Source organism: Peromyscus maniculatus, chromosome 4 (assembly GCF_049852395.1).
Source record: "Peromyscus maniculatus bairdii isolate BWxNUB_F1_BW_parent chromosome 4, HU_Pman_BW_mat_3.1, whole genome shotgun sequence".
Classification (NCBI taxonomy): Eukaryota; Metazoa; Chordata; class Mammalia; order Rodentia; family Cricetidae; genus Peromyscus; species Peromyscus maniculatus.
In genome coordinates this window covers 146,832,402-146,859,292 of record NC_134855.1, presented here as the reverse complement: position 1 = coordinate 146,859,292, position 26,891 = coordinate 146,832,402, and the positions used below count along the sequence as shown (strand labels likewise).

The 26,891-nt window shown below is 38.9% G+C and overlaps 1 protein-coding gene across 3 annotated transcripts in view; it reads left to right on the top strand.

Annotated features, from left to right (window-relative positions):
* Top1 (DNA topoisomerase I) overlaps positions 1-26,891 on the top strand; it is a 90,525-nt gene that overhangs the window by 54,618 nt on the left and 9,016 nt on the right. The window contains exons 8-16 of one of the 3 annotated variants that reach the window (XM_076571243.1): positions 137-240; positions 6,805-6,920; positions 11,657-11,778; positions 12,667-12,789; positions 15,771-15,958; positions 16,230-16,374; positions 24,244-24,387; positions 25,494-25,679; positions 26,473-26,541. In XM_076571243.1, coding sequence (XP_076427358.1) covers positions 137-240; positions 6,805-6,920; positions 11,657-11,778; positions 12,667-12,789; positions 15,771-15,958; positions 16,230-16,374; positions 24,244-24,387; positions 25,494-25,679; positions 26,473-26,541 — 1,197 coding nt within the window. Of the gene's footprint in view, positions 1-136; positions 241-6,804; positions 6,921-11,266; positions 11,455-11,656; positions 11,779-12,666; positions 12,790-15,770; positions 15,959-16,229; positions 16,375-24,243; positions 24,388-25,493; positions 25,680-26,472; positions 26,542-26,891 lie in introns of those variants that run through there. The other 2 variants (XM_076571244.1, XM_076571245.1) reach the window with 2 other exon arrangements.

Genomic DNA, 26,891 nt, shown 5'->3' with positions numbered 1-26,891 from the left:
TGGGATTAAAGGTGTGCTCCACTACCCAACCAGTTCCAGCACCTTTTCTTTATAGTTTTTCTTTTGGGTGGCTTCCCCCAAACAGCCTCCAGATGTGTAATTAGTCCTGACTTAAATGCTTTCTGTTTCTTTGTAGGATGGCAAATTGAAAAAACCCAAGAATAAAGATAAAGATAAAAAAGTTGCTGAGTCAGATAAGAAAAAGAAGCCGAAAAAGGAAGAGGAACAGAAGTGGAAATGGTAACATTTTAGCATTAGGTTAAGATGTCAGCGCTCTTTGATTGTGCAGCCTAACTAAGCAAGAGTTGAATTACTAAGGTTAATTTCGTGATGTCTGAGGGAGAAATACTTAAAACAAATCTCTAGAACAATAGCTAAAATAAGCTTTTGGGTCCTGATGAAGTAATTTCCTAGCTTTAAACCTAGTGGATCTCAAAATAGTTTTTTCTCATTTAATAGAATGGCTGTAGAAGTAGCCTATGTATAGAAAGGTATTCAGCACAGGAGGAAGGCACAAATGCATTCATTCCTTACAAATTAGAGCTATTAGAGGTGTAATACTCAGTGCATGTTTACCCTGTATAATGTTAAATTAGGCTAAACCTGCCTATCTGTCTTTATGCTGAGAATTATCAGCATACTTTTTTGTGTCTTTCTTACTCAGATTATTATTACTATTAGAAATGCATTTACTATGATAAATCATGTTTGGAAAACTTCCTCAAGAAAATCTTGGCATATGTCTGTGTAATTGTAGAAAAGTGAAGATCTTTTGAAGCAAAATATAACCAGAGCTATAATGAAATTATTAATTTAACACTAGAAAACTAGGGGGCTGGAGAGCAGTTAAGAGCACTGACTGCTCTGCCAGAGGACCCAGGTTCAATTCCCAGCACCCACATAGCAGCTCACAACTGTCTGTAACCCCAAGATCTGACCCCCTCACACAGACATACATGCAGGCAAAACACCAATGTACATAAAATAAGAATAAATAAATTGGGGCTGGAGAGATGGCTCAGAGGTTAAAAGCATTGACTGCTCTTCCAGAGTTCCTGAGTTTAATTCCCAGCAACCACATGGTGGCTCACAACCATCTGTAATGAGATCTGGTGCCCTCTTCTGGCCTGCAGCCATACATGCTGTATACATATTAAATAAATAAATCTTTTAAAAAAAAAAAAAAGAGCCGGGCGGTGGTGGCGCATGCCTTTAATCCCAGCACTCAGGAGGCAGAGGCAGGCGGATCTCTGTGAGTTCGAGGCCAGCCTGGTCTCCAAAGCGAGTTCCAGGAAAGGCCAGGAAAGGCGCAAAGCTACACAGAGAAACCCTGTCTCAAGACCCCTCCCCCCCCCCCCCCAAAAAAAAAAGAATAAATAAATTATTAGGGGTTGGGGATTTAGCTCAGTGGTAGAGCACCTGTCTCGCAAGCGCAAGGCCCTGGGTTGGGTCCTCAGCTCTGGGGGGCGGGGGAGGAGGGGGTATTATTAATTTAACACATCAAAAATTAAAAATTTCAGGCTTGGATAATAGTCCAGTTGATAAATTCCTTGAGGCACAAGCATGAGGACCTGAGTTCAGATCCTCAGCACCCTTGTAAGAAACAGAGCATGGCAGGACACTTCTATAATCCCAGTGTTGAGGAGGCAAAGGTGGGCAAATTCCTAGCACTTGCAGGCCATCAGGCCTAGCTGGATTTAAGAGCTCTGTGTTTAGGTAGAGAGCCTGTTTTAAAAATAAGGTAGACAATGATGAGGAAGATACTTGACAGTTACTTCTTGTACAAACAAGCACCTGCAGTCTCACAAATGTACACACATGTGATCACATATCTCCCCACAAACCGTTTTTTTTTTAAATAAATTTTTATTTTATAATTAATTTAATTTTACATATCAGCCACAGATTCCTTTGTCTTCCCTCCTCCCACCCCCCAGCCTTCCCCTCCCAATCCACCCCCCATTCCCACCTCCTCCAAGGCAAGGTCTCCCCTGAGGAATCAGCCCAGGCTGGTAGATTCAGTTGAGGCAGATCCAGTTCCGTCCTCCCTTCACCAAGGCTGAGCAAAGTGTCTCAGCATAGGCCCCAGGTTCCAAACAGCCAGCTCATGTACCAAGGACAGGTCCCAGTCCCACTGCCTGGAGGCCTTCTAAACAGTTCAAGCTCCTCAACTGTCTCACTTATCCAGAGGGCCTGATCCAGTTCCATGGGAGCTTCTCAGCCATTGGTTCACAGTTCATGTGAATTTGGCAATGTTCCTTCTGTTTCTATTTTATGGAATAGTTTGAGGAGTGTAGGTAGCTCTTAGAAAGTCTACTAGAATTCTGCACTAAAACCATCTGGCCCTGAGCTTTTTTTTTTTGTTGTTGTTGTTGGGAGACTTTTAATGACTGCTTCTATTTTCTTAGTGGTTACAGGTCTATTTAAATTGTTTATCTGATCTTGATTTAACTTTAGTAAGTGGTATATAATCGAGAAAATTATCCATTTCTTTTTTTAGATTATCCAGTTTTGTAGAGTACAGGTTTTTGAAGTATGATCTAATGATTCTCTGGATTTCCTCAGTGTCTCTTGTAATGTCCTTTTCTTTTCTGATTTTGTTGATTAGGATATTCTCTCTCTTCCTTTTATTTAGTTTGGATATGGGTTTATTTTGTTGATTTTTCTTGAAGAACCAACTCTTTGTTTCATTGATTCTTTGTATTATAGAGAATTCTTTGCATTGTCTTTGTATTATTGATTTCAGCCCTCAATTTGGTTATTTCCTGTCATCTACTCCTCTTGGAAGTATCTGCTTCTGTTTTGTTCTAGAGTTTTCAGGTGTGTGTTGTTAAGTTGCTGTTATGAGATCTCTCCAAATTCTTCATGAAGGCACTTAGTGCCTTTCATCTTGTCCCATAAGTTTGGGTATGTTATACATTCATTTTCATTGAAGTCTAGGAAGTCATAAATTACTTATTTTTTCCTTCACCCAATGGTAACTCAGTAGAGTTGTTCAGTTTCCGTGAGTTTGTAGGTTTTCTGTTATTGTTGAAATTCAGCTTTATTCCATGGTGATCTGATAAGATACAGGGGGTTATTTCAATTTTTTGTTGCTTTGTAACTGAGTATATGATCAATTTTGGAGAAGGTTCCATGCGGTGCTGAGAAGATGGTATGGTTTTTTTTTCTCGTTTTTGGGTGAAATGTTTTGTAGATATCTCTTAGGTCCATTTGAGTCATCACAGTGTACTAATATATTGGAGGATATGTTTGCATTTTTCTGTCTAAACTGAAGTTTTGTGTTCAGTGATTCATTAAAAATCTCTTTCTCTCTCTCTCTCTCTCTCTTTTTTTTTTTTTTTTGACTTTGAAGATTTTTCTGTGTAATAGCTCTGTCTGTCCTAGAACTCTCCGTGTAGACCAGGCTGGCCTCGAACTCAGAGATCCACCTGCCTCTGCTTCCTGATTATTGGGATTAAAGGCATGTGCTGCCACCACCACCACCACCACCACCACCACCACCCAGCTTTCATTGAATCTCTTAATTTGCTTAAATGGTAAGGAAATCGTTATAGATCCTGAAGAAAAACCATGTTGAATTTGAAGGTATTTGAGAAATGATTTAGAATCTTAATTTCAAAACAGTGCAGTTGGTGACAAGAATATAAAGGATACATGATGGTGTTCTGAACCCCTCCACAATTAACACTGTGACTGTTAAAACAGATTTAAGTCACTTGCAGAAGCCTTCATATGCTTGCAGACATTTTCTCTGAAGGAGAGTAGTAAATTTGGGGATTAGATATTTTCCTGCATTCCAGGCTTTTATCATCTCTAGTAGAGTAACTTCCTATTTGTAAAGTGGTTATTGGTTGTAGGAAGTTTTTATTCTTCCTTCCAGATCTAAGATTTTATAAAATCTTCACTTTAAAAACTGCATTATTTAAATACTTATAATGTGAATGTATATTTAAAATGCACGTAAAATTTGTCATCTTAATTATCAAAGCTGTAATGAGATACCACTTTACACTCTTACAAAGCTATAATGAGACCCATTAAGATGGGGAAAAAAAGAGTATTGGTGGAACAGAAATAGAAATTGGAATCCTTATATACTCTGGAGGGAGTGGTGTATCTCCATTGTAGAAAACTGGAAGGTATCCCTACTACCCAGCATTCGTTCATTCGTTTGTTTGTTTGTTTGTTTGGGCTGGAGAGATGGCTCAATGGTTAAGAGCACTTGTTGCTCTTTCAAAGGATCCGGTTCGATTTCTAGCACCCACATAATTATTCACAGCCATCTGTAACCCCATTTCCAGGAGATCCAACATGCATACATGGTGCACATACATGCATGTGAGCAAAATACTCATAGACACGAAGTAAATAAACAAAAACTTTTGACCAGTTGTGGTTGCTCTGGCTGGCCTTGGAATCCTTGGATTGATTTCTTCTCAGCATTTCAAGTTATTAGAACTATAGGCCCATGCCATTATGACCAAAAAGGAATTCTATGTGTATTCGTAATAGTAACTCTTTTTTAGATTTCTAGCTTTCAGGTATTTTCTTTCATTGTGAATTGCCTTTCACTTTCTTGAATATGCCATTTGATCCACAGGTATTTTTAAGTTTGTAGCCCAACTTATGTGTGTGTGGTTTTGTTGTTACTTTTGGTATTATATCCAAGAAATCACTGTCAAATTCAATGTTGTAAAGCTGTTCCCCTTTATTTTCTCCTAAATGTCCAAATGTGTTTTAACTCTTATATTTAGAATTTTAATTTCTTGGTTTGTCGTGCCCCATCCTCGCACCCCCCAGCTAAGGACCAACCCCAGGGCCTTGTACTTGTTAGCAAGTGCTCTACCTATGAGTTAAATCCCCAACCCCTCTTGGTTTGTTTTTTTAGTTAACTTTTGTATATAGTATAAAGAACTTTCTGAGTGTCACTCTTTGCAAACTCCAGTGTTTAGAATCTGTCCTCTAACCATTGGGTCATCATAACTCTTGTTGAAAATTACTTGACAATATATTTTGACTGCAGTTGTTTTTTTTTTATATAACAGTATTATTACAATTTGATAAGATTAATGTGTTTCTTACTCTGTTTCTGAACTTTGTTTAAAATATTGGACTTGGATTTAGTTAATAGCAGAATAAGCCAGGCAGTGGTGTCACATGCCTTTAATCCCAGCACTTGGGTGGCAGAGGCAGGCAGATGTTCCAGACCAACCTGGTCTACAGAGGGAGTTCCAGGATAGCCAGGGACACACAGAGGAACCCTGTCTCAAACAAAAACAAAAACAAATCCCCATAGGAGTCCATAAAATTCTTTTTGTTTAGAAGTAGCAGTAAAGATGGAATCTGAGAAGTTTAAAAATAATCTGTATGCCAGATGTATTCTATCTAGCTGATTCTTTCCAAACTGTGAGGATGGTAAGATCTGTGTAAAGGAGGTATTAGAAACATCTGTCAATTGCAATGCATGATCTTCCAGTAGATCTTGACCTGTAAAATACATCGAATCAGCCGGGCGTTGGTGGCGCACGCCTTTAATCCCAGCACTTGGGAGGCAGAGGCAGGCGGATCTCTGTGAGTTCGAGGCCATCCTGGGCTACCAAGTGAGCTCCAGGAAAGGCGCAAAGCTACACGGAGAAACCCTGTCTCAAAAAAAAAAAAGAAAAAAAAAAAATACATCGAATCTCATTGGTGAATTTATAATCAAACTAAATATTAGAATGACACTAGAAAATTGATTTTTTTAGATCTGATAGTATGTGTTATAGTTATGTATAAGATCATTTTTATAAAGATAATTGCTAAATTATTTATTGTATATTTATCCACATCTAACTTTATCAGTCAAAATAGAAATGTAATTCATTTCAATAGTTCTTTGTATATATCCACAGTTAATTGTATTAGCCATAGTTTTTTCTGTATGTTTGATTTTCTTTTAAATAAAAACGTTTCAGAAAGTTATGGCACCTGAGATTTATTTAGAATTTTGCTGTCTACTAGATAGCTCAATGTATTTCAGAAGTGCCTTAAACTCGGTGTGCCTCAGTTAAACTATTATTTCAATCCTTTTTTTTACATTTGAACTTCTTCTTTTTTTTTTTCTTTTTTCTTTTTTCTTTTTTTGTTTTTCGAGACAGGGTTTCTCTGTGTAGCTTTGCGCCTTTCCTGGGACTCACTTGGTAGTCCAGGCTGGCCTCGAACTCACAGAGATCCGCCTGGCTCTGCCTTCCGAGTGCTGGGATTAAAGGCGTGGGCCACCACCGCCCGGCTTTGAACTTCTTTTTTGTTTGATTGTTTTGTTTTGTGTTTGTCTTGAGACAAGGTATTACTATGTAGCCTTAGCTGTTATAGAACTAGATATGTAGATCAGGCTGTCCTAGAACTCAAGAGTTCTGCTTGCCTCTGCCTCTCAAGTGCTGGGACTAAAGGCATGCACCATCCTGCCTGGCTGTGTTTTGTACTTTTCCCTGCATGTCATCAGTACTACTGTGGCATGTTGTTAGGGTACCATGGTAGAACAGTTATCCCCATTTTCATATTCCCTAGTTAGTGCTGGGCTCTTTGAATGATGGTCTTTAATACTTACTGTCTTTTAACTGAAACTGTTGAATGAAATAGTTACCACATTCTTTCATCTTCTTGAAATTGCTGCCTTTCTCAATGAGATACAGGTTATTCTTATCCAGACTTTGAATGAGTACCATCAATTGATTAGATAATTATTATTGGCATTTAATAGGTGAGGATCTTTTTTATTATGTGAAGTGATCCCTTAATAAGGTTGTGCCTTGTCTTTGAAAGGTGGGAAGAAGAACGCTATCCTGAAGGCATCAAGTGGAAATTCCTAGAACACAAAGGGCCTGTCTTTGCTCCACCATATGAGCCTCTTCCAGAGGGTGTCAAGTTTTACTATGATGGTGAGTTATTTCAGGTTTGAATTTTGGCTAAGAAGAGTTTGCTTCTATTGGGATAGAAAATGAAGGCGCCGCCTCTACTGGACAGTCTTATCTAGTTACTTCACTTTGTTTTATTGTCCTTGTCTGGTTTGGTAAAAGGGCCCATTTGCTGCTTAAAAAATATCATAAGAAAAGGGGCTGTTGGTATCTTATCTGTAATCCTAAAAAGGTTTATCTTTGTGGCTCATAGCCAGGCTATGGCCTACTCACTGAAGGTTTTTATCTGAACTCAATTTCTAGAAAGCTGTTGTGTTCTGTGGAATCGTTAGAAAAGCCTTACTCAAATAGTAGCATTTTATTTTGGTGGTAATATATACCAACAAACTGCTTGTCACTAGAGATAATGTTTGGCAAAGGATTAGCTGCTTCCATTCAGCCTGTCGGTAGAAATCATAAGCTGTATCATTCACTTCATATAGTGCAATACTTTGCCTTTGATGCATCAGTTATAAAGATAGGCTCTGCCTAGGTTTCTTATTTATTTATTTACATTTATTTATTTATTTATTTATTTATTTATTTATTTATTTATTTATTTATTTATTTATTTATTTATTTATTTATTTATTTATTTTGGAGATACTTCCTAACTACGTAGCCCTGCCTAGCTCAGAACTTGATAATGTAGATCAGCTGGCCCTGAATTCAGTTGATTAACCTACCTCTGCTCCTGAGGCATGTGCCACCCTATTTGACCTACTTGGATCTCTTGGAACTTCCCAGATTGGCTGAGAGTTACATCATCTGTGTTTTTGTCCTTGAGTTTGAAAGATTTGAGAGTAGTCTTTCACAAGCCTTTTATTGACAGTGTATCAGGTGGTAATGTTCAACTGAATGCCTTCATTCCAAGAGTTCTGTCCAGGGATGCTAGAGTCTTGTTTCTCAAACCCTACATATGCTTAAGATTCACCAAGTAGATCTGGGCCCCTTAAATAGATGAGTGCTAGGACTGGGTGCTTCTGAACCAAATAGTCTATTTACCATTATGGAGAAACACTGGACAGAAAAGCTGCTGAGAAGTACCTGTGGCAAGCACTCCGAGTTGAGTTATTTGGTACGTCTCTGACCACCAGCAATGCTTCAGGACCATAGATGCCTGTGGGTTTAGGATGGGATAGGCTTATTAGCATCCAACAATTGAAATCTGGATTTCAGAAATTTTTTTTAAAATTTAAATTATAACATGACACTACAAAGTGAAATGTTAAGGGCCAACAAGATGGCTCTGCAAGGGCACTTGCTTCGAAGCCTGATGACTTCAGTTTAATCCCTAGTGCCCCCATGGTCATGTTGTTCTTGACTGCCACATTGCACACATAATACACACACTAAATAAATACATGCAATTTAAAAAAAAGTGAAGCTTGTATGCACCATATCATTAAAGATATTATGTGACATTACTTTAGCATTTAAAACAGTGTGTATGAAACAAATTTGTTATAAACCTGGGTCTCATCCTCAAGATAACTCATTTCTTTCTTTCTCTCTCTCTTTTTTTCTGTTCTTTCATTTATTTATTTATTTTTTATTTATTTTTGAGACAGGGTCTCACTACATAGCCTTGGCTGGTCTCAAGCTCAGAGGTCCACCTGTCTCTGCCTCCTGAGTGCTGGAATTAAAGATGTGCACCATTATGCCCAGCCTGATACTTCATTTCTTTTCTCTCTCTCACACACACACATTCTCTCTCTCTCTCACTCACTCTCTCACTCACTCACTCACTCACTCACTCACTCACTCACTCACTCACACACTCATTCTAAAAAACTTGGGGAGGGGGGAGAAAGAAATGAAAGCCTAAATACCAGATGTTTCAGATAAGAGATGTTCAACTAGTTTTGACCAGAGGGCTCATTCTGTATGCCAGGAAAATGTGTTTTTTGAATATGTTTGTCTTCAGACACCCAGGTCCTAGTAATAGATGGAGACTACTGATTCAAACTATTTAGAAAGTTGACATCATAAAACACTTCATGGTCTGACATGGTTTGATCAAAAAGCACAAGACACTGGGTCATTCCTGGAGACTCTCATGAAAATACTTGATGTTAAACTTCCTGATGAGGAGGCAAAGTCTAAGGTCTTGAAAAAGACAATTAATGCTGGTATTTTGTAGCCTGTTGTGGGCTTACTAGCTTTAGAAAGCTCAGCTGGAAAAGCCTCACTGTGAAAGTCAAGGTGGTGATGGATGGAAACTAGATGATAGATAAGAAACTAAGGCCTGGAACCAGCTCATCGTTGGCTACAGTCCCTGCCTCCATTTTCCTAGCTTTCCACTATTGGAGTGCTTGTGTTTTATCTGTTGGTCCTCCTGAGGTTTCCTCTCTAAGGTTGTAAAACTCCTGTTTGATTTGTTAGTCCAAGCTGATAAGTAAGTTCTGGTAGGCAGGACCTGGTTGTTGAAGCATGGAATTGCAGCCTCTGCTGTGCACCTTCACTGTCAGCTGACTCAACAGTTTCTGTTTCCAGGAGCTCAGCTTCTTCCACAAAGTGCTATTGCTGGGAACCTACACGCCCTCCACCCACTGCTCTGCTGTAGGAGCTGTTGTTTAATTTTTCCACAGTCCATTTATTTAGAACAGTGAGTCATAGTAGCTTCTTTACTGGGACAAAGCCAGTGAAATAATCCAGAGACACCCTCACCCCCAAAATAAAAACATTGAATATCTAGTTTATGTGAAACATATCAGGTAGCACATTCATTTACATTTTTTCTTTCTATTTTTATTTTTGTTTTGTTTTGAGATGGTGGTTCTATAGCCTAGGCTAGCTTCAAACTCACAATCCTCCTGTCTCAGCCTTCTGAATGCTACATAATTATAATTGAAGGCCAGTGCCACCTTGGCTTCATTTTTTTTTCCTTTATATTTTAAGCATGTTGTAGTTTTGCATGGCAACTCTAGTTGAGACCTGAGCGGAGGGTGGGGAGGAGCAGGAAACTTCTTCCTCCTAGTCTTTTTCCAAAACAGAAGCTTGAAAAGACTGAGAGGGAACTACACCACCTACTGGTCCTTGAAATTATGTCTTCCAAGCTGATCCTCCACTACCACACAAGTTTCAGTTTGTCCTGTATTCTCTGTGTTCCTACAGCCAGGAAGAGCACTTCCACCCGTTATAAGATAAGATGTCTTCTGAATTGTACAAGGAGTAGGCTTCTGCTTAAGTTTTAGATTTCAGTAATGAATGTGAATCCTTTGGATTTATTTGTACTTACATAACTGTAAGTCAGTAGGCTTATATTTAATCTCATTTAGAATGCAGCCAAATGTTATGGCATAGGTTGCTTCTTTATAGTATTGTAAAGTTGGGTTTTGTTTGTTTGTTGGCTGGTTGTTTTTTGTTGTTGTTTTGTTTTTTGTTTTTTAAAGAAAAGATAGAAATTAGCCCTAGGAATACAAATTGCCTTTGAATATGTGGTAGGTTAAATTCCTAAGTACTTTACTTTTACTGACAGTTATGATCTCACTAAGGTACACAAAACCTATGCCTCCTCCAGAATTTCCTTATCAGTTTACTGGCTTTCCTTGTAAACACAGGGGCTTTTTTAGAGCAGCTTTTACATATACTTACATGCTGCCCAGACCCAGGCACACCTTGTGCTGTGGATTGATTGGGATTTCCTGAAAGAGGTGAGTTCCTGGTGCTGTTCCCAGTGTTTCAGGTGCAGTGTGTGTCACTCTTTGTGTACACTAGTGTTGCAAAGTGCTGTTTCTGGCAGAGGATGGGCTCAGTGGATAAGCTATGCAAGCCTAGTGATCTAAGGTTGTTCCCTTAGAACCCACATCAAAGTTGAATGAAGTAGCACACTTGTCTGTAATTCCAGCATGTCCCTACGGAGAGATGGGAGGTAGAGACAGGAGAATTGACATGAGCCTCTGTGCCTAGCTAGCCTGGATATGTAGCAGTGAACAAGAGAGACCTTATCTCAAAACAAGGTGGAAGGCAATGACTGATACCTAATGCTCTGACCCCTACATGCATGGGCACTGTTGTACATGTACAACCAACCCCACATGCACGAACGCACACATATACACAATGCGGTTTCTGATTCTAGGTCTAGGGTTGAGGCCCAAAACTTGGTATTTATAACAAACTTGCGTGTGATGCCTTTGGTAGCAAGGTTCTAAAGGAAGGTCTTGTTTAGGCTTTTTATGTGGGAAATCTGGGCTTGCCTGCAATGAATATATATTTTATTCATATTCCACCCACGTAACTTTAAAGAAGAAAGATGCCTATTTCTTTTCCCCACAATTCCTTTCTTCCACTCCCTGCCCCTATCCTTTCCTCCCCTTCTTGAACAGAGGCTGCTTAGCTTAGCAGTGGCAGGAGTCCTTCTGAGGATTTGATTTTTAAAAACCATTGAAGAAGTGTAAAGGACCCTGCTTGCTGAAAGGAAAAGGAAGAGTGGCTGGGCCTTCCCCAGGTCATCCCTGTCCTGAGCAGGCACCTGGGAACAATTAACTGGCATAGTCTCCAAAAAAAGACCCAGGTAAATATCTACTAAAGAGAAGGAGAAATTTTATTAAGTAGATATATAACAGTATGTTGCTCTGTTGTTGTTATAATGATGTGTCAGCAGACCTTTGTACACTTTGGAGAGGTAAGCCATCAGTAAAGATGTCTCCAGTATTCAGTACTCATAAAATATTAATGATGTGCCTCACTGATTTGAACCATTTTCTTCCTTTTAGGTAAGGTTATGAAGTTGAGTCCCAAAGCAGAAGAAGTAGCTACATTCTTTGCAAAAATGCTTGACCATGAATATACTACTAAGGAAATATTCAGGAAAAATTTCTTTAAAGATTGGAGAAAGGTATGTGTTCATATATTTAATAGATTATGAAAGCGCTGACTGGGAGGTGGTTTGATAGTTGTTTTGTTTTTTTTTTAAGCAAATTATAGTTTAATCAATAACTTTTCTGAATTTTATTATAGTAAAGAATGTATGTCTTTTGTCTCTTACTATTTTAATTGGTTTTGTCCAACAAGAGTTTTTTTTCTTAGCTTTCATGTGACTGCAGGAAGGAGTTGGTCAGATAGATCAGATAGGTTAAACAGAAAACCTCAATTTCAGCTGAACAAAGGAAAGTTTGTTTCTGCAGGGATTGTCTCTGCTGTCTTTGCAGAGGGGTTAATCTGACCTCCTATTCCATTTTGATTCATATTGGATTCATATACTGTTGGCCTAGGTAAAAACTGCATTGCTCTCCATTTGAATAATGTAAACAAAGGCTGAGTTAAAACTTACCGTCTAAGGATCTCTAAAGCCAGATTTAATAAGTAGTTCTACAGGAGACTAAGAAAAGGTTTTTCCTTTCATTACTAAAGAAATTGATTAATGTATTTTCTCAGGTTGGTATTCATATACTTGGTGTTCATGAGTTTGTATTTTTGTCAAGGATCTAAAAAAAAATGAGTAATTTTTCTCCATAAATCACTTAAATATTTTTATACAAAAAGAATACAACTTATAGGGGTTGGGGATTTAGCTCAGTGGTAGAGCGCTAAGGCCCTGGGTTCGGTCCTCAGTTCTGAAAAAACAAAAAACAAAAACAAAACAAAAAAAGGAATACAGCTTATAACAGAACGAACCCCCTCCCCTAAGGAAAAAATACCTCACAGAGAGATTGGCTACCTTTCTCAACACCTTTTATTTAATGCTTTAATTATATTTTATTTTATATTCCTTTCATTCAACTAGGAAATGACTAATGATGAGAAAAATATGATTACCAACTTAAGCAAATGCGACTTCACACAGATGAGCCAGTATTTCAAAGCCCAGTCAGAGGCTCGGAAGCAGATGAGCAAGGAAGAAAAACAGGTATGATGGAAAAATTCTAATTACTTGTCTAATTATCTTGGTTCTTGTGACACAACACTGACTTCATTAATTTTATATTTTTCAGTGTTAAAGATTCACTTAGCAAAGTCTTTTTTTTTTTTTTTTTTTAATTTAGATTGAGCTTTGTGAGTACTTCAGTAGCAATCAGTAGTAATTTTATTACTATAGTGTTTAAGCACGGGAGTCCTGGTCCTCAGTGGCTACAGGTACTCAGCTTTAAGACACATGAAATAATACTGGCCATGTACCTACCCATTCTTTTGAGATGTTTTACTTTGGTATCTAGCCACTGTCGTCCATTTCCATTCCTCACTGTTGGTCACACTCATTGTGAAAAAGATCTTTTAGTATCTAACGTGTAAAACTGCCTGTTTTCATAAATGAATGTATCTATTTATTTTCATATTCTCTGAGTAGTTAAAACAAACTTATAGCCTTCAAGCTTAAAATAATTTCTATTTAGAAAAAGTTGCCAAGCCCATGTTTAGAGGAATCTGAGGTAGGTTTTTTTTTGTTTTCCTAACCAGGGTCTAGAAGTTAAGGATTTCAAAGAATGTTTTTTGTACTTTATGGTGCTGTAGTTTTAGCATTTTAAAAGGACTTGTAATTTAAGTCACTGAATATTTATTTTGTTCCATACTTTTACAAGTATTGAGCTACTCTAACTGAAAGTTATCTGTGTTGGTACATGCCTTAGGCTTAGGCAAGAGGATTACTGCAAGTTAAGTTCCATTCTGAACTGCAAAGCAAGAACCAGGCTGTCTCAATAAAACAAACAAAAATTGCATTAGACTTTTTCATTTTAGGTTCATTTTATTTGTAGTTTTCCAAGTCATTGAAATTTGGTCAGTTTTTTACTTAGGGGGATTTAAAAATTTTTAATTGTATGTGCATGCAAGCATATGTGTGTGGGTACAGCTGGAGACTGGAAGATGTCAGGTCACTTAGAGCTATTACATGTGGTTGTGAGCTGCCCAGCATGGGTGCTAGGAACTGCCTTAACCATGGAGCTGTCTCTATAGCCCCAGTGTTTTTAAACATAAAGGTCACTTTGGACCTTTGCTCTTGGAATACTAGTCCAAATAACGACATTTTTTATAAACATTGCCTTGTCTAGGCCCCTGGCAAGGACACCTGTGGCCAGTAAGTTGAACAAGACTTGTATTGAATCACTACATAGAATTCATACACCTATGGGCCATGATGTTGCACTCTTATAATCCCAGAACTGGGTAGAGCTAAGGCAGGAGGATCAAGAGTTTAAGGATAGCGAAGTCCTGTCTGAAAGCTAAAATAATAACAAGGAAAGAAGGGGAGGAAACCCACCACTAATCACCATATATAAGGTAGAGGAGAATGGTTAGAAAATTAAGAGGCTAAACTCCTCACATACACCCATATTTTCATGGGCTAAGGATCACATAGTATAAAGAATGGGGTTGGGGATTTAACTCAGTAGGAGAATGATTACCTAACAGACACAAAGCCCTAGAAAACAAAAAACTATATACCAAATACCAATAAAGACAAGTTCATTGAGGTTTAAAACCCCATGGGAAATGCTGTTCAGTTAAGAGGGTCTGTAAGTGTTCTTTTAGGAGACAAAGAAATGAAAGTTTGTGCATACTAGACAAGTATTCTATAACCAAGCTACATCTTCAGCCCATAGTATGAATTTTTGTTTTTTATTAAAATTTGATTATAAAGAACTAAAAAGAAATGGTAATACCACACATCAAAGTTAATCAGACCCAAAGTCTATATATATCTCAATGAAACAGAATAGTCATTCTGAAGGTGTGGGTTAAATTTTATACTTTCACTATCATAATATACACACTCATACACACATGCACAAAATTTATCCCTGTATCCCTGGCTGTCCTGGAACTCACTCTGTAGTACAGCCTGGCCTCAAAGGTCTGTCTGCCAAATACATTTTTAGGCATTTATCTTCCACCACAAAACAAAACAAAAAAATCCATAAAGGAGTTGAAACTAGAGGGGAAAAATTAGCTTTATATCCTTTCTGTGACTCAAGTCTCCTTTACCTGTTTTCAGTCCTCCCTCATTAGCTGACATTTACTTCTCCTTCTTCATAGTATTAATTTTTAAGGTTAACATTTAAAAATATCTCGGTAGAACTTGGGCTGCAGTAACTCATTTGGTACAGGGCTTGCCTGAAGGCTTGTGTGAAGCCCTGACTCTGCTTCCAGAACTGCATAAAACCATGCATGGTGGTGGTACCTGCCTGTAATATCAACCCTTGGGAAGTGGGCACAAGAAGATCAGAAATGTATGGTCATTTTCAGTTACATTGAGAGTTTGAAGACATCTTGGGATATATGAGACCATATCCTTTAAATTAAACTAAGTTAAACTAAAAGTAAATGACATTCATAAATCTATACCCTTTACAATAAAAGATCAAGGATTGAAGCTGTAGCTCAGTGGTAGAGTGCTTACCTAGTATACATTGGTTTTCGTTCAGCACTACTACAAAAGACAAAAGTGAGCATCTGTTAGATATAAGGTCAGTTATTCTCACCAGATCTTTTGGTGATTTATTTATTTATTTATTTATTTATTTATTTATTTATTTATTTTTATTAAGAAAAATTTTTCATTCATTTTACACACCAATCAAAGATCCCCCTCTTCCATCCTCCCATCCTCCCAGCCTCCCACTCCCAATCCACTCCCCCCGACACACACAAGAAGGCAAGGCCTTCCATGGGGAAGCACATCCAATAGAGGCAAGTCCAAGTCCTTCCCTTTGCTTTTGGCGATTTATTATGTGTAAGTTTAAGATCCAGTAGACATTTTCCTTTATTTGAGTTCATTTCTGAGTGAATTTTGGATTTAACCTTGACCTTTCTCCTGCAAGAGATTAAAAAAAAAAAAAGTACTAGCAGACAGGAGTTTGAATCCATTTTGAGTACTTCCTTGCTCTATTTCAGAAAATCAAAGAAGAAAATGAAAAATTATTGAAAGAATATGGCTTTTGTGTTATGGATAATCATAGAGAGAGGATTGCCAACTTCAAGATAGAGCCTCCAGGGCTTTTCCGTGGCCGAGGTAACCACCCCAAGATGGGCATGCTGAAGAGAAGAATCATGCCTGAGGACATCATTATCAATTGCAGCAAGTGAGCACAAAAGTTCACCTTTGGGGGCAGAAGTGAGGTGCAAGCTTCTTTCCTCAAGGCTGGTGGTTGGGACTATTCATAGTGTTAAGAGTATATCTGTAAAGACAGCTTAATATTTACTTCTATGGGTAAGTCTCTAAGTTTTTGTTCAGAATTGGGGAAAGGGAGATTAGAAATACATACTTAGGAGATAGTTTCACTTCTGGTTATGAAAAGCAACATGGTTTGTCATTTTTAATTTCACTTCCCATCTACATGGTTATTTTCACAGAGATGCCAAGGTTCCTTCTCCTCCTCCAGGACATAAATGGAAAGAAGTCCGACATGATAACAAGGTTACTTGGCTGGTCTCCTGGACAGAGAACATCCAAGGTTCTATTAAATACATCATGCTGAATCCCAGTTCACGAATCAAGGTAAGCATAATAACTATATGCTACACCTCTTGGTGGGCCTGATAATCTCTACCTCTCTTTTGGCTGAGTTGCAGTGTGCTTTGTAGACTTGATTTAACAAGTTAAAAACCTACCTTCTGCCCTGAAAGGAGACAAGTGCTTTCATTTACCATTAACTTGATAACCTCCCAAAGATGTTTCAGTTTGTGTCCTATTGTTATTTTACCTATGGAAATTTTCTGAAAACCCACTATGTTTCAACCACAGTGTATTTATAGTAATAGCAGTTGTGCAGATGCAGTTCTTGCCTTTACAGTTAAGCGTTTACTATGTGGTGGTCAGGATGTGGGAAGTGTAGGAATTACTTTATCTGGATGTAGAAACAAGCTATATACAACCTAGAGTTTTATATACTGGCTTTCTGAGGTCTCATGTGAGTAAGTTCCTTTAGAACCAGTTGTAATTGAAAGCCCACCATATACTATCTTACACACTCATGTGTTGTTTTGAGTTGTTAAACTTATTGAGAGGGACTGTCTTGGTATTTTTGTTAGCCAGCTAGCTATATCCTCTGCTCTGGAGAGTTCTAGTAGCTTGTAGCTTCCTTTAACAGACATTATGGAAATGTGAACAACCAAAAGAGAGCAAATACAGCCAAGGAATTAGTCCTGTGTAGTAGCTTCATAAGTCTGAAGATAAAGGCTTTTGAAACTCTGGTTTATAAGGATTTAGCTTCTGTTAATATCTGAGAGTTACAGGTGAAAAAGCTATGTAGGTGTATACTTCTAGCTTATACCCTGTGGCCTGACATGTTTCACTACTTTCTTATTGAAAAATATCATCAGGATATGTTTTTCAAATAAACTGCAAAATAGTTTTTCTAGTTCTAAATAAGTATAGAATCAGGAAGGAGAACAGAGAAAGACAGTTAAAAATCATGCTATTCTTCTCTCCTGTAATTAGGTTATAGAGCTACAGAGGTGGATAAACCCTAGTTTTATTCCTTTACACACTTTTAGGTTGGTGGGCAAATTATGTAAGGATTCAGTTGTGTTAGAAGAAAGGTAACTGTTCTCATTAATACAGTAGTTATTCTTAACATCCTTAATATTCCCTTTTTAAAGGAAATAAGATTAAAATTAGATCTTTAAAGAGGTCTTCTAAACAGAGTTGGGGGCTTATGAACAAAAGAGGGTAAGTAAAGAATATGTCAAGATATTCGAGAATGTGAACAGTAACACTGAAACTGTCAAATAGGGCTGGGGGAAATAGCTCAATGGGTAAGAAGATCTGACCTGAGTTTATGTCTCCAGCACCCACATAAAGCTGGGCATAGCCGTGCATGTCTGTAACCCCAGTGTTTGGGACAGATACATGCTGATCCCAGGAGCCCACTGGTCAGCCAGCTTAGCTGGGAGCTTCAGGTTTAGTTAGAGATATCCTGTCTTAATCAGGTGGAGGGGCTGAAGAGATGGCTTAGTGATCAAAGAGCACTCACTAAGATTACTGGGGTTCAATTCCCAGCACCCACATGGCAGTTCACAACCAGTTCTGTTCCAGGGGATCTCATGCCCTCTTGTTGCCTCTGTGAGCACTGCATGCATGTGGTACAAAGGCAAAATACCGATACACATAAAAAAATCTTTTAAAAATAAGGTGGAGAGTCTCCTTATACTTGCACAGGGATTTGTACCTACATATATATGTGCATATACCATACACCACAATGTGCATGTACCACCTACACTACAACTACCAAGTAGTGTTGTTGTTTCCATACATAACATTGTGAATATACTAAATGTCACACTAATGGTAAATTCTATGTATATCACCACAAGCAGAACATTGTCAAACTATGATGAGTATTATTTTAGTGTTAAAAAGCTTTTTCATGTAAGTTGGCATTTAATAACCATATGTATATATTCATTTGTGGTTCCACTTTGTAGATGAATAAACTAGTCTGTGGGAATTTAAAAAAAAAAAAAAAAAAAAAAAAAACTGTCCTAGATCTGATCACTGGTAACTCTGTCACTCTTCTTAGAAAGTAATTTAGATCTCCAATTTCATACTTTCCCATGACATCCTGCAGTTAAATTGTGGCCTGTCTAGATGCATGTACCCAAGGTAGAATGCCTGACTTAACTATGATGAGATCCCAAAAAGAGTCATTACAGGTCTGGAAAGAGCTGGTACTGTTGGGGCCCAGGGGTGAGGAGGTGGTGTCTGTGGCTTCTTGAACTTGCTCTCAGTCCATTTAATAAAACAGTAATGTCTTCAGAGGTTGGATTTTAATAGCACCTTGAATAGTTTTTTAAAATTTTGTATTGCTACCCAGAGAAGCATTCTGTTCTTAAATATTTTTTTTTCCTTTTCTTTTCAAACTTGTGGAGTTTTGAGGGGTTGTTATTTTAGATTTACTTTTATTTTATGCATATGAGTGTTTTGCCTGCTTGAATGCATGTGCACTGTGTTAAGTGCCTAGTGGCCATGGAGTCCAAAAAAAGGCAACAGATTCTCTGAACTAGCGGTAGGGACGGTGTTGAATTGCTGTGTGGATGCTGGGAACCAAACCTAGTTCCTCTATAAGAGCAACAAATGCTCTTAACCTCTGACCATTACTGAATTTTATTTTTAATAAAATATTTCAAATATGTAAGAATAGATATATGGTAAATTCTTGTCCCTAAGATCTAGCATTGTCATATTTTAGCACCAAATCCAGTATATTCAATCACTTAATTACAAAAAATATTTTGATATGCCGGACAGGGTGGCACAAGCTTTTAATCCTAGTACTTGGGAGGCAGAGGGATCTCTGAGTTTAAGGCTATCCTAGTCTTCATAACAAGTTCCAGGCTAGCCAGGGCCATGTAGCAAGTTCTTGGTTTGTATTGTTTTTTTTCTTTTAAATTCTGATAGATTTCACATGCTCCAGTTGATGCCACCTTGCCACTGTCTGTATACATGGATCTATGGGTGGCACTAACTGTACTTAGTGAGTTAACATAAAACCAAAAACTTGAAGTTGGTAGTCAGAATGGAGGGCTTGAGGGGAAATGAGAGATAGATAAGATCATATTTGTATGCATGTGTAGTTTTCCTGTGTCCTGGCCAGCTAGCGGTCGGGACTACTCTCTCCCATGCACATCCCCCAAGTAAACACATAGAGGCTTATAATAATTATAACTGCTTGGCAATTAGCTCAGGCTTATTACTTGACTAGCTCTTACACTTAACCCATAATTCTTATTTATGTTTAACTACGTGGCTTGGTACCTTTTCTCAGTTCTGCCTTGTCAATCTTGCTTCCTCTGTGTCTGGCTGTCGACTCCTGACTCAGCCCTCCTCTTCCCAGAATTGTCCTTGTCTGCTTATCCCACCTATACTTTCTGCCTGGCTACTGGCCAATCAGAATTTTATTTTTCAACCAATCAGAGCAACACATATTCACAGCATATAGAACGATATCACATAGTACACATGTATGACATTTTCAAAAATAAAAATAAAAGATGTGGCAATTCACATTAATAATTATAATAAAAGCTGAGCATGGTAGTACTTGCTTGTAACCCAGTGCTGGGGAGGTAAAGACAGGAGGGATCCCTGGGCCTGTCTTACCCAACAATCTGTCCTGTGTTGCACGAATTCTTAAATGGTCTTATTGATAAAAACTCGGAACCAGATATTGGGGTAAATGTTGAAAGATCAGAGAGACAAAGGAGCAAGTCACTGCCACATCTTACCTCTAGGACTCCTCAGCCTGAAAAGCTTCAGTTCCTATCTCCTCTTGCCTTATATACCTTTCTCTGCCCAGCCATCACTTCCTTTCTAGTGCTTGGATTAACGGCATGTCTGCTTCCTAAATACTGGGATTAAAGATGTGTGCCACCACTGACTGGCTCGGTTTCTCTTCTAGACTGAGTTAATCTCATATAGCCCAGGGTGGCTTTGAAATCACAGAGATTGAGTGCTAGGATTAAAGGTGTGTGCCACAACTGTCTGGCTTCTGTGTTTAATCTAGTGGCTGGCTCTTCAGGCAAATTTTATTAGGGTATACAATATATCACCATACTCCTAAGTGGTGAGTGAGTTCCAGGCCAGTGAGAGACTGTATCTCAGAAACAAGTGTCTAAGCAACCATGCTGAGTTTGTCTTATATGCTCAAAGTGTAGTGGCAAATGGCATCTTCCTTAATATAGATTCTTGAGAAGGATTAAAGGACAAACTCAGCTGACTTCCTTGTACAGCCTCAACTCATCTGCCTGTGTTATTGAGTGGATAAGTATCTACATTTATAAGAGAAAGTATGGTGCTCTCTGGTTTATAACTGTCACTAACTAGTTTTCTCTCTGTTATGGAAAGGTTGCCAACTAGGGAGAAGGAGTCAAAGACTCCTACAATAACTGTCTTCTTTTACCAAACTGCTTTTCTATTCCACATTAGTAATGTGCTGATATGATAGCAAAGTTTGAGGGAGCACACCTTCCACACAACAGAATATGTGTTGCTCTGATTGGTTGAAAAATAAAATTCTGATTGGCCAGTAGCCAGGCAGAAAGTATAGGTGGTTTTGTTGTGACTCTCCCTGGAGGCCTAGGTGGATATTTTCTAGAAGCATTCCAAGAAGGTTTTAAGTCTGTTATCATTTTATAGGTTGCTCAGCAGCACTGAAAGCATCCAGGGCAAGCATACTTGGAGGCCCACCCTCTCCTGTTAGCCCTTTGCAGGGTAACTTCTTTTCCTGTCCTCTATCCCAGTATGAAGGGAAAGCTGCTATAGAGGTGTCTTGTGTAACTTTCTCAAAGCAGTCATTGAGATAGACTGATGATGCCTGTGAGTTGGAGTGATGAGGTAGAATCCACTCCTGGCTTGATAATTGTGTTTTGGTGAGCCTTTCAGGTGTCTTGTTGGTAGTGGTTTATGTAACAAATGCATCATTGCCTTATACAGGAGGACAGCTTGTATTGTACTTTTTGAATTAATTCATTCTCTTAAATGTCAAGTTGTACTTAGAGAGAAATTTTCAGTTCCCCAGGAAATGAGACAACTATTAGTTATTGAACCTCTTGTTTTAAACCAAACAGCACATACAAATAGTACACACACAGTTGTGAGGAAATGTTGATGACTCCTTAGCACATGTAAATAAGCATTGCTTTCTGAGCTTGTTGAGATCTGGAAGTTCGCCTGTTTGTCCCATGTACCCCCATGCCTCTGTGTGTAAAGACCTTGACCATCGTTCTTATGTCTCAAGGATTTCATGAGGTCCGATGGATCAGGTCCTTATGTCTCAGGTGGAAAACAATAATTTATAAAAAGAAATCACTTCCACCTCCTCTCATTTGTTGTAGGATCAAAGGATCAGGAGCAGAGATTCTTAAGTAATTTCTTAGTCTTTAATTCTGTGTGTTTATTTTGCCCATGTGTCTGTGTGGTGGCATGTGCATTTGAATACCCACAGAAGTGGGAGGCATCAGATCCCTCTGAAGCTAGAGTCACAGGACACTACTGATATGGGTACTGAACCTAGGTTTGTCTCAAGTGCTAAGCCATCTCTCCAGCCCCAGATCCTTGTTCTTAAGAACCAGTTTTTCCTGTATTAGTGTCAAACTCTTTGCCTATGTGGAATTTTCCTGATCTTTCGCATTTGACATTATTCGTCCTTGCTTGTGGGTCTGTTTCCGGTTTTATAATATTTATTGTTTATTCTTTAAAAAATGTCATACATGCATATTGGTGAAATTATTAAGGCCACTCCACATAGTTAAAAGGGAGGTTTATTTAGTGGCGTAACTTACAAATGAAGGGATAGGTAGGTTGCAGGGTCTAGGAAAGGCATGGTGCAGTCCGGCAGTGTTCTCTGGAGAATTCTGCTTGGTCTGCCTCCAGTGTCCAGGGTCCAGGAACCAAGAGAGCCAGCGAATCCAGATCTCAGGTCTTCAGGGCCCTCTCTTGGCCACGCCTTGTAGGCCTGACAGTTACTAAAGCCTCAATGGTGGTTTGAACTTCCAGATCAAAGCTGGAATGGCTACCCACTACACATGCATACAGTGTATTTGGATCACCCCCAACTTCCCACCTTCAACTATTCCCATATTCCTCCTCTCCCCATCACACACAAACACACATACAACACACACACACACACACACCTTCCTCTCAGTTTCATGGCAACTCTTTTTAGTAACCCACTCAGTTGAATTAGTGGTGTGTGTGTGTGTGTGTGTGTGTGTGTGTGTGTGTGTGTGTGTGTGTGTGTGTGTGTCCGGCCATCCACTGGGGGCATGGGAAAGCTACCAGGAACCACACCTCTTAAGAAAACTGATCAAGTACACACCAGCAGCCACCAAATGTCAGTAACTCCTCAGCTACAAGTTAGGGCTTGCTATCCCTCCCTCCTCACTTCATGCAGGAATGTTGACTAGCTTGATCTTGTGTAGGCAGCCACAGCTGTTTTCTAGTTCCTGTGTAATGGGATTACCATGTCCAGAAGACACTTTGGCCCCAGTCCTCCGTGACCTGTGACTCTTAAGTCTTTCCATCTCCTTTTTCAATGCTTCCTGAACCTTGAGGTCAGTGTATTGTATAATGTGGAGGTCCCATTCATGGCTGAGCAGCATTTCACAGACACTTGTTCTCTGTACTTAGAACAGTTGCAGCCTTGGTATTAACCACATTCATTGCACAAGCTTTGCTGATGAGGACCAAGAGCTGCACTAGTCTGTGAATGTAGAGATGCGTATTTAGAAGGCAGTTTGATACCATACCAGTATTTTGCAAAATCATAACAGTACACTCGCCTCTCAGACGTATGAGCTCCCTAGTCACAGGTTTTTGGTTAGGTTTACAGTACCAGGCATGTATAACATTTTCCTAACAGTTTATGGGCTTTAGGGTCAGACCTTTAAACTATATGCCAAAAATTCCATTAAAAAAAAAGGTGTGGTAACAGGCGGTGGTGGCGCACGCTTTTAATCCCATCACTCAGGAGTCAGAGACAGGTGGATCTCTGTGAGTTCAAGGCCAGCATGGTCTACGGAACTAGTTCTAAAACAACCAAGGTTATACAAAAAAACTTGTCCCGAAACAAACAAACAAAAAAGAGGAAGGGAGGTATTCCCAGAATCATTGTTTTTCTCAGTCTAACCAGACACTGCTTTTAAATGCAGAAGTTAGAAAATAGTGAATAATTGCAACTGTTCATGGAGGTCATTGTGTTCCTTGGTGATTACATGTTGTAGTCTTAGGTTCTGTTTCTTTGATAGCTCCATGAAATTCAATGGCTGTCTTGAATTTAATAGAATTCAGTGCTAGCAGAAAACTGGTATTGGATCTGAGATTTGGGAGCAAGGCTGTGGTACTTGTGAGGGAATGGGAATGCTTATATTCTTTATGTTGACAGAAGTCAGTTTGGGGGGCTGGAGAGATGGCTCAGCAGTTAAGAGCACTCTTGTTCTCCCAGAGGTCCTGAAGTTCAATTCCCATCAACCACATGGTGGCTCACAACCATCTGTAATGAGATCTGGTGCCCTCTTCTGGTCTGCAGGCATACATGTAGACAGAATACTGTATACATAATAATAAACCTTAAAAAAAAAAAAAAGCCAGTTTGGGGGCATGGTTTGTGGGCTTCTCCAAAGAGTATGAGCATTTTAGAGATTGGGAAGCTTTCTTAGCAATTATACACGAGTCAGTTGCGCTGAATGAAAATAGAACAGAATGTATTTTTGTCAGGTTAAATACTCCAGACTTTCTCTTCAGTTCTATGCTTTTCAGCCTCACTTAAGCTCAAGTTGCTGTTCTTGGATATAGAGCTCTGAATATTCAGTGTGTTATTTTACTCTTTGTAAATAATACACCTTTGGGGTGGGGTCTCTATAGGGTGAGAAAGACTGGCAGAAATACGAGACTGCTCGGCGGCTGAAGAAGTGTGTGGACAAGATCCGAAATCAGTATCGGGAAGACTGGAAGTCCAAAGAGATGAAAGTTCGACAGAGAGCTGTAGCACTGTACTTCATTGATAAGGTGGGAGCAGGTTCCTTTATTTGCATTGGACAGTTCTGTTTATAGGTATAGGGTGTGTCGACTCTGTAAGTATAGGGGTTGGGAGTGTATATCTGCTGTGTGACTTATAATCAAATCTATCCTAGTAAGAAAAGTAGATGTGGATTAAAAAGAGGCATTCACCAATGTTTATTGTTGAGTGCTACTCATTTTGTAACAGGAGGATCTGCATAAATTGAACTTTTTTGGGGGGAGGGATTAAGGATAACTGACACTTTTAAATCTTTTCTTTTTTAAATCATAACCCATAATGAAAAGTACTTATTTTATGTCAAAATCCAACTCACATTTATTTGTATGCAATTAATTCAGAAATTGCACAAACCACTACTTAACGGCTAGCCCTGAATTCTGATATTTCTTCTCCACTTCATTCTTTTAGGAAAGGATGATTATAACCTGTAAAGTTGGTTAAACAAAAAGTATGATTTATTAAAACTACAGTTTGAAAGATAATGCTATAGAGTTCAGTTTCTTAGTACTCATGTGATTTTTTTTTTCCATTTTACAGTGCTTATATTTTAGCCAAAATTCTGAATCCTCACAAAATCGATAATAGTTTTTAATCTGACTGCCCAAAGGAAAAGTATTTGTTGCCTTGTTAAAATTTTTTCTCTCGAGGACTGGAGAGATGGCTTAGCAGTTAAGAGAACTGGCTCTTCTTCCAGAGGTCCTGAGTTCCATTCCCAGCAACCACATGGTGCTCAACACCATCTAAAATGGGATCCAATACCCTCTTCTGGCATGTAGGCATACATGCAGACAGAACACCCAGACCTTAAATAAATAAATAAATCATTTTTTTTAAAAATTTTTTTCCTCTCTTCCCTCTATCTCCATTCTAAGGATAGAGTAGAGAAACTTGGTCTCTAAGTATCCCTGTGGCTTTCATATGAGTCATAATATTGTAGAATCTGAGTTTCCAGGCTGTGCCGACTGATGCTTCATCCACAGAAGAATTGGGGGCTTCTGGTTTGGGGTTTCCTACCTAGAGATTATATATGGTCCATGTCTCTTCACTGATGCTTATCTCTTTCTTTAAAACCCCAACCCCCTTTCCTGTGCAGCTTGCTCTGAGAGCAGGCAATGAGAAGGAGGAAGGAGAAACGGCAGACACTGTGGGTTGCTGTTCACTTAGAGTGGAACACATCAATCTACACCCAGAATTGGATGGTCAGGAATATGTGGTGGAATTTGACTTTCCTGGGAAGGACTCAATCAGATACTATAACAAAGTCCCAGTTGAGAAACGAGTAAGTTCACGTGGCCTGTGCTTTCTGGCTTGCTTTTTTACTTATTCATTCAACAAATACTTTGAGTGCTTTTTATATTCTCCACATTTTGCTGGGCTTTAGCAAAAATGATCTCAAAGAGAGATACTGCTTGGTGCTGTGTATGTGCTGTGCGCCTCATTTTAGCCCCATCCTGCAATCTCTGCTACTTGCTAGGAATGTGTAGCCATCTCTGGAAGCAGTTTGTAACAGTCTGCAGAGAGTTAGCCCTTAGAGCAAACTCAGCATAAGATTGGACCCAACTACTTTAGTGATTTAAGCACATCAGCATCCTCTGGTCATGTTGCACACTTGCCACCTTGTGCCTTTGTTTAGCCTCAGACCAATTCCCAACTGAATGAAATGGTAATCTTTCAGTTTTTAGTGCTCTGCACCCATCACTGTAGAGTGTGCTGCAGTTCCATAGGCCCATGAGATAGGCATACAGGCACTTGACTACTCTAGCCTACTGGGTAACTGTACATATCAGCTAAGTCATATAAAACTGGGGTAAGCATAGTTTGACTATAAAGGAGTATTTCTGTTTTTAGGAAACAGACACTGAGATGTTTAGAGCTAAAGAGATACAATATGTAACCCACAAATGGCTCAGAACAGATACTTAGGTATTTATGTAAATTTACACATCCATAGCAAGAATTTCAGTATAGTGTATATGGATGGTCCCTGTGCCTTTTCTCTGTTTTGCAAGTTTTTGTGAGTTTGAAGTTATTCTAAAGATTTTAAAAATAATAATTGGACTTAATTCTTTTAGGTTTTTAAGAACTTACAACTATTTATGGAGAACAAGCAGCCCGAGGATGATCTTTTTGATCGACTTAATGTGAGTAGACACAGGACACTGGTCTAGAGTCCCAGGCAGTCTCGAGCTTCTAAAGACAAAAGTTGCCAAAGGATGCTTGGGCTGTCCATTTAGGCTAGCTTGTCAGTGACATTCTACATACCCTTCCTCCATTGGGGCCAGGAACAGACACCTTCTGCTTCAGATTAGTACCAAAGCCTTAAGGCAGAGGGAGTTGAGGCCTACTGTCTCTTTCCCTCTTTCCTGCATCCTTTTATGAGATGCCTAGCTGCCTGTGCTACGGAGCTAAGATTCATTGATTTCTGTACTGGGAGAGATTTTTATAGGAAAGAACACACTTGTTGTTTTGAACTGCTCAAGATTGAAGTACT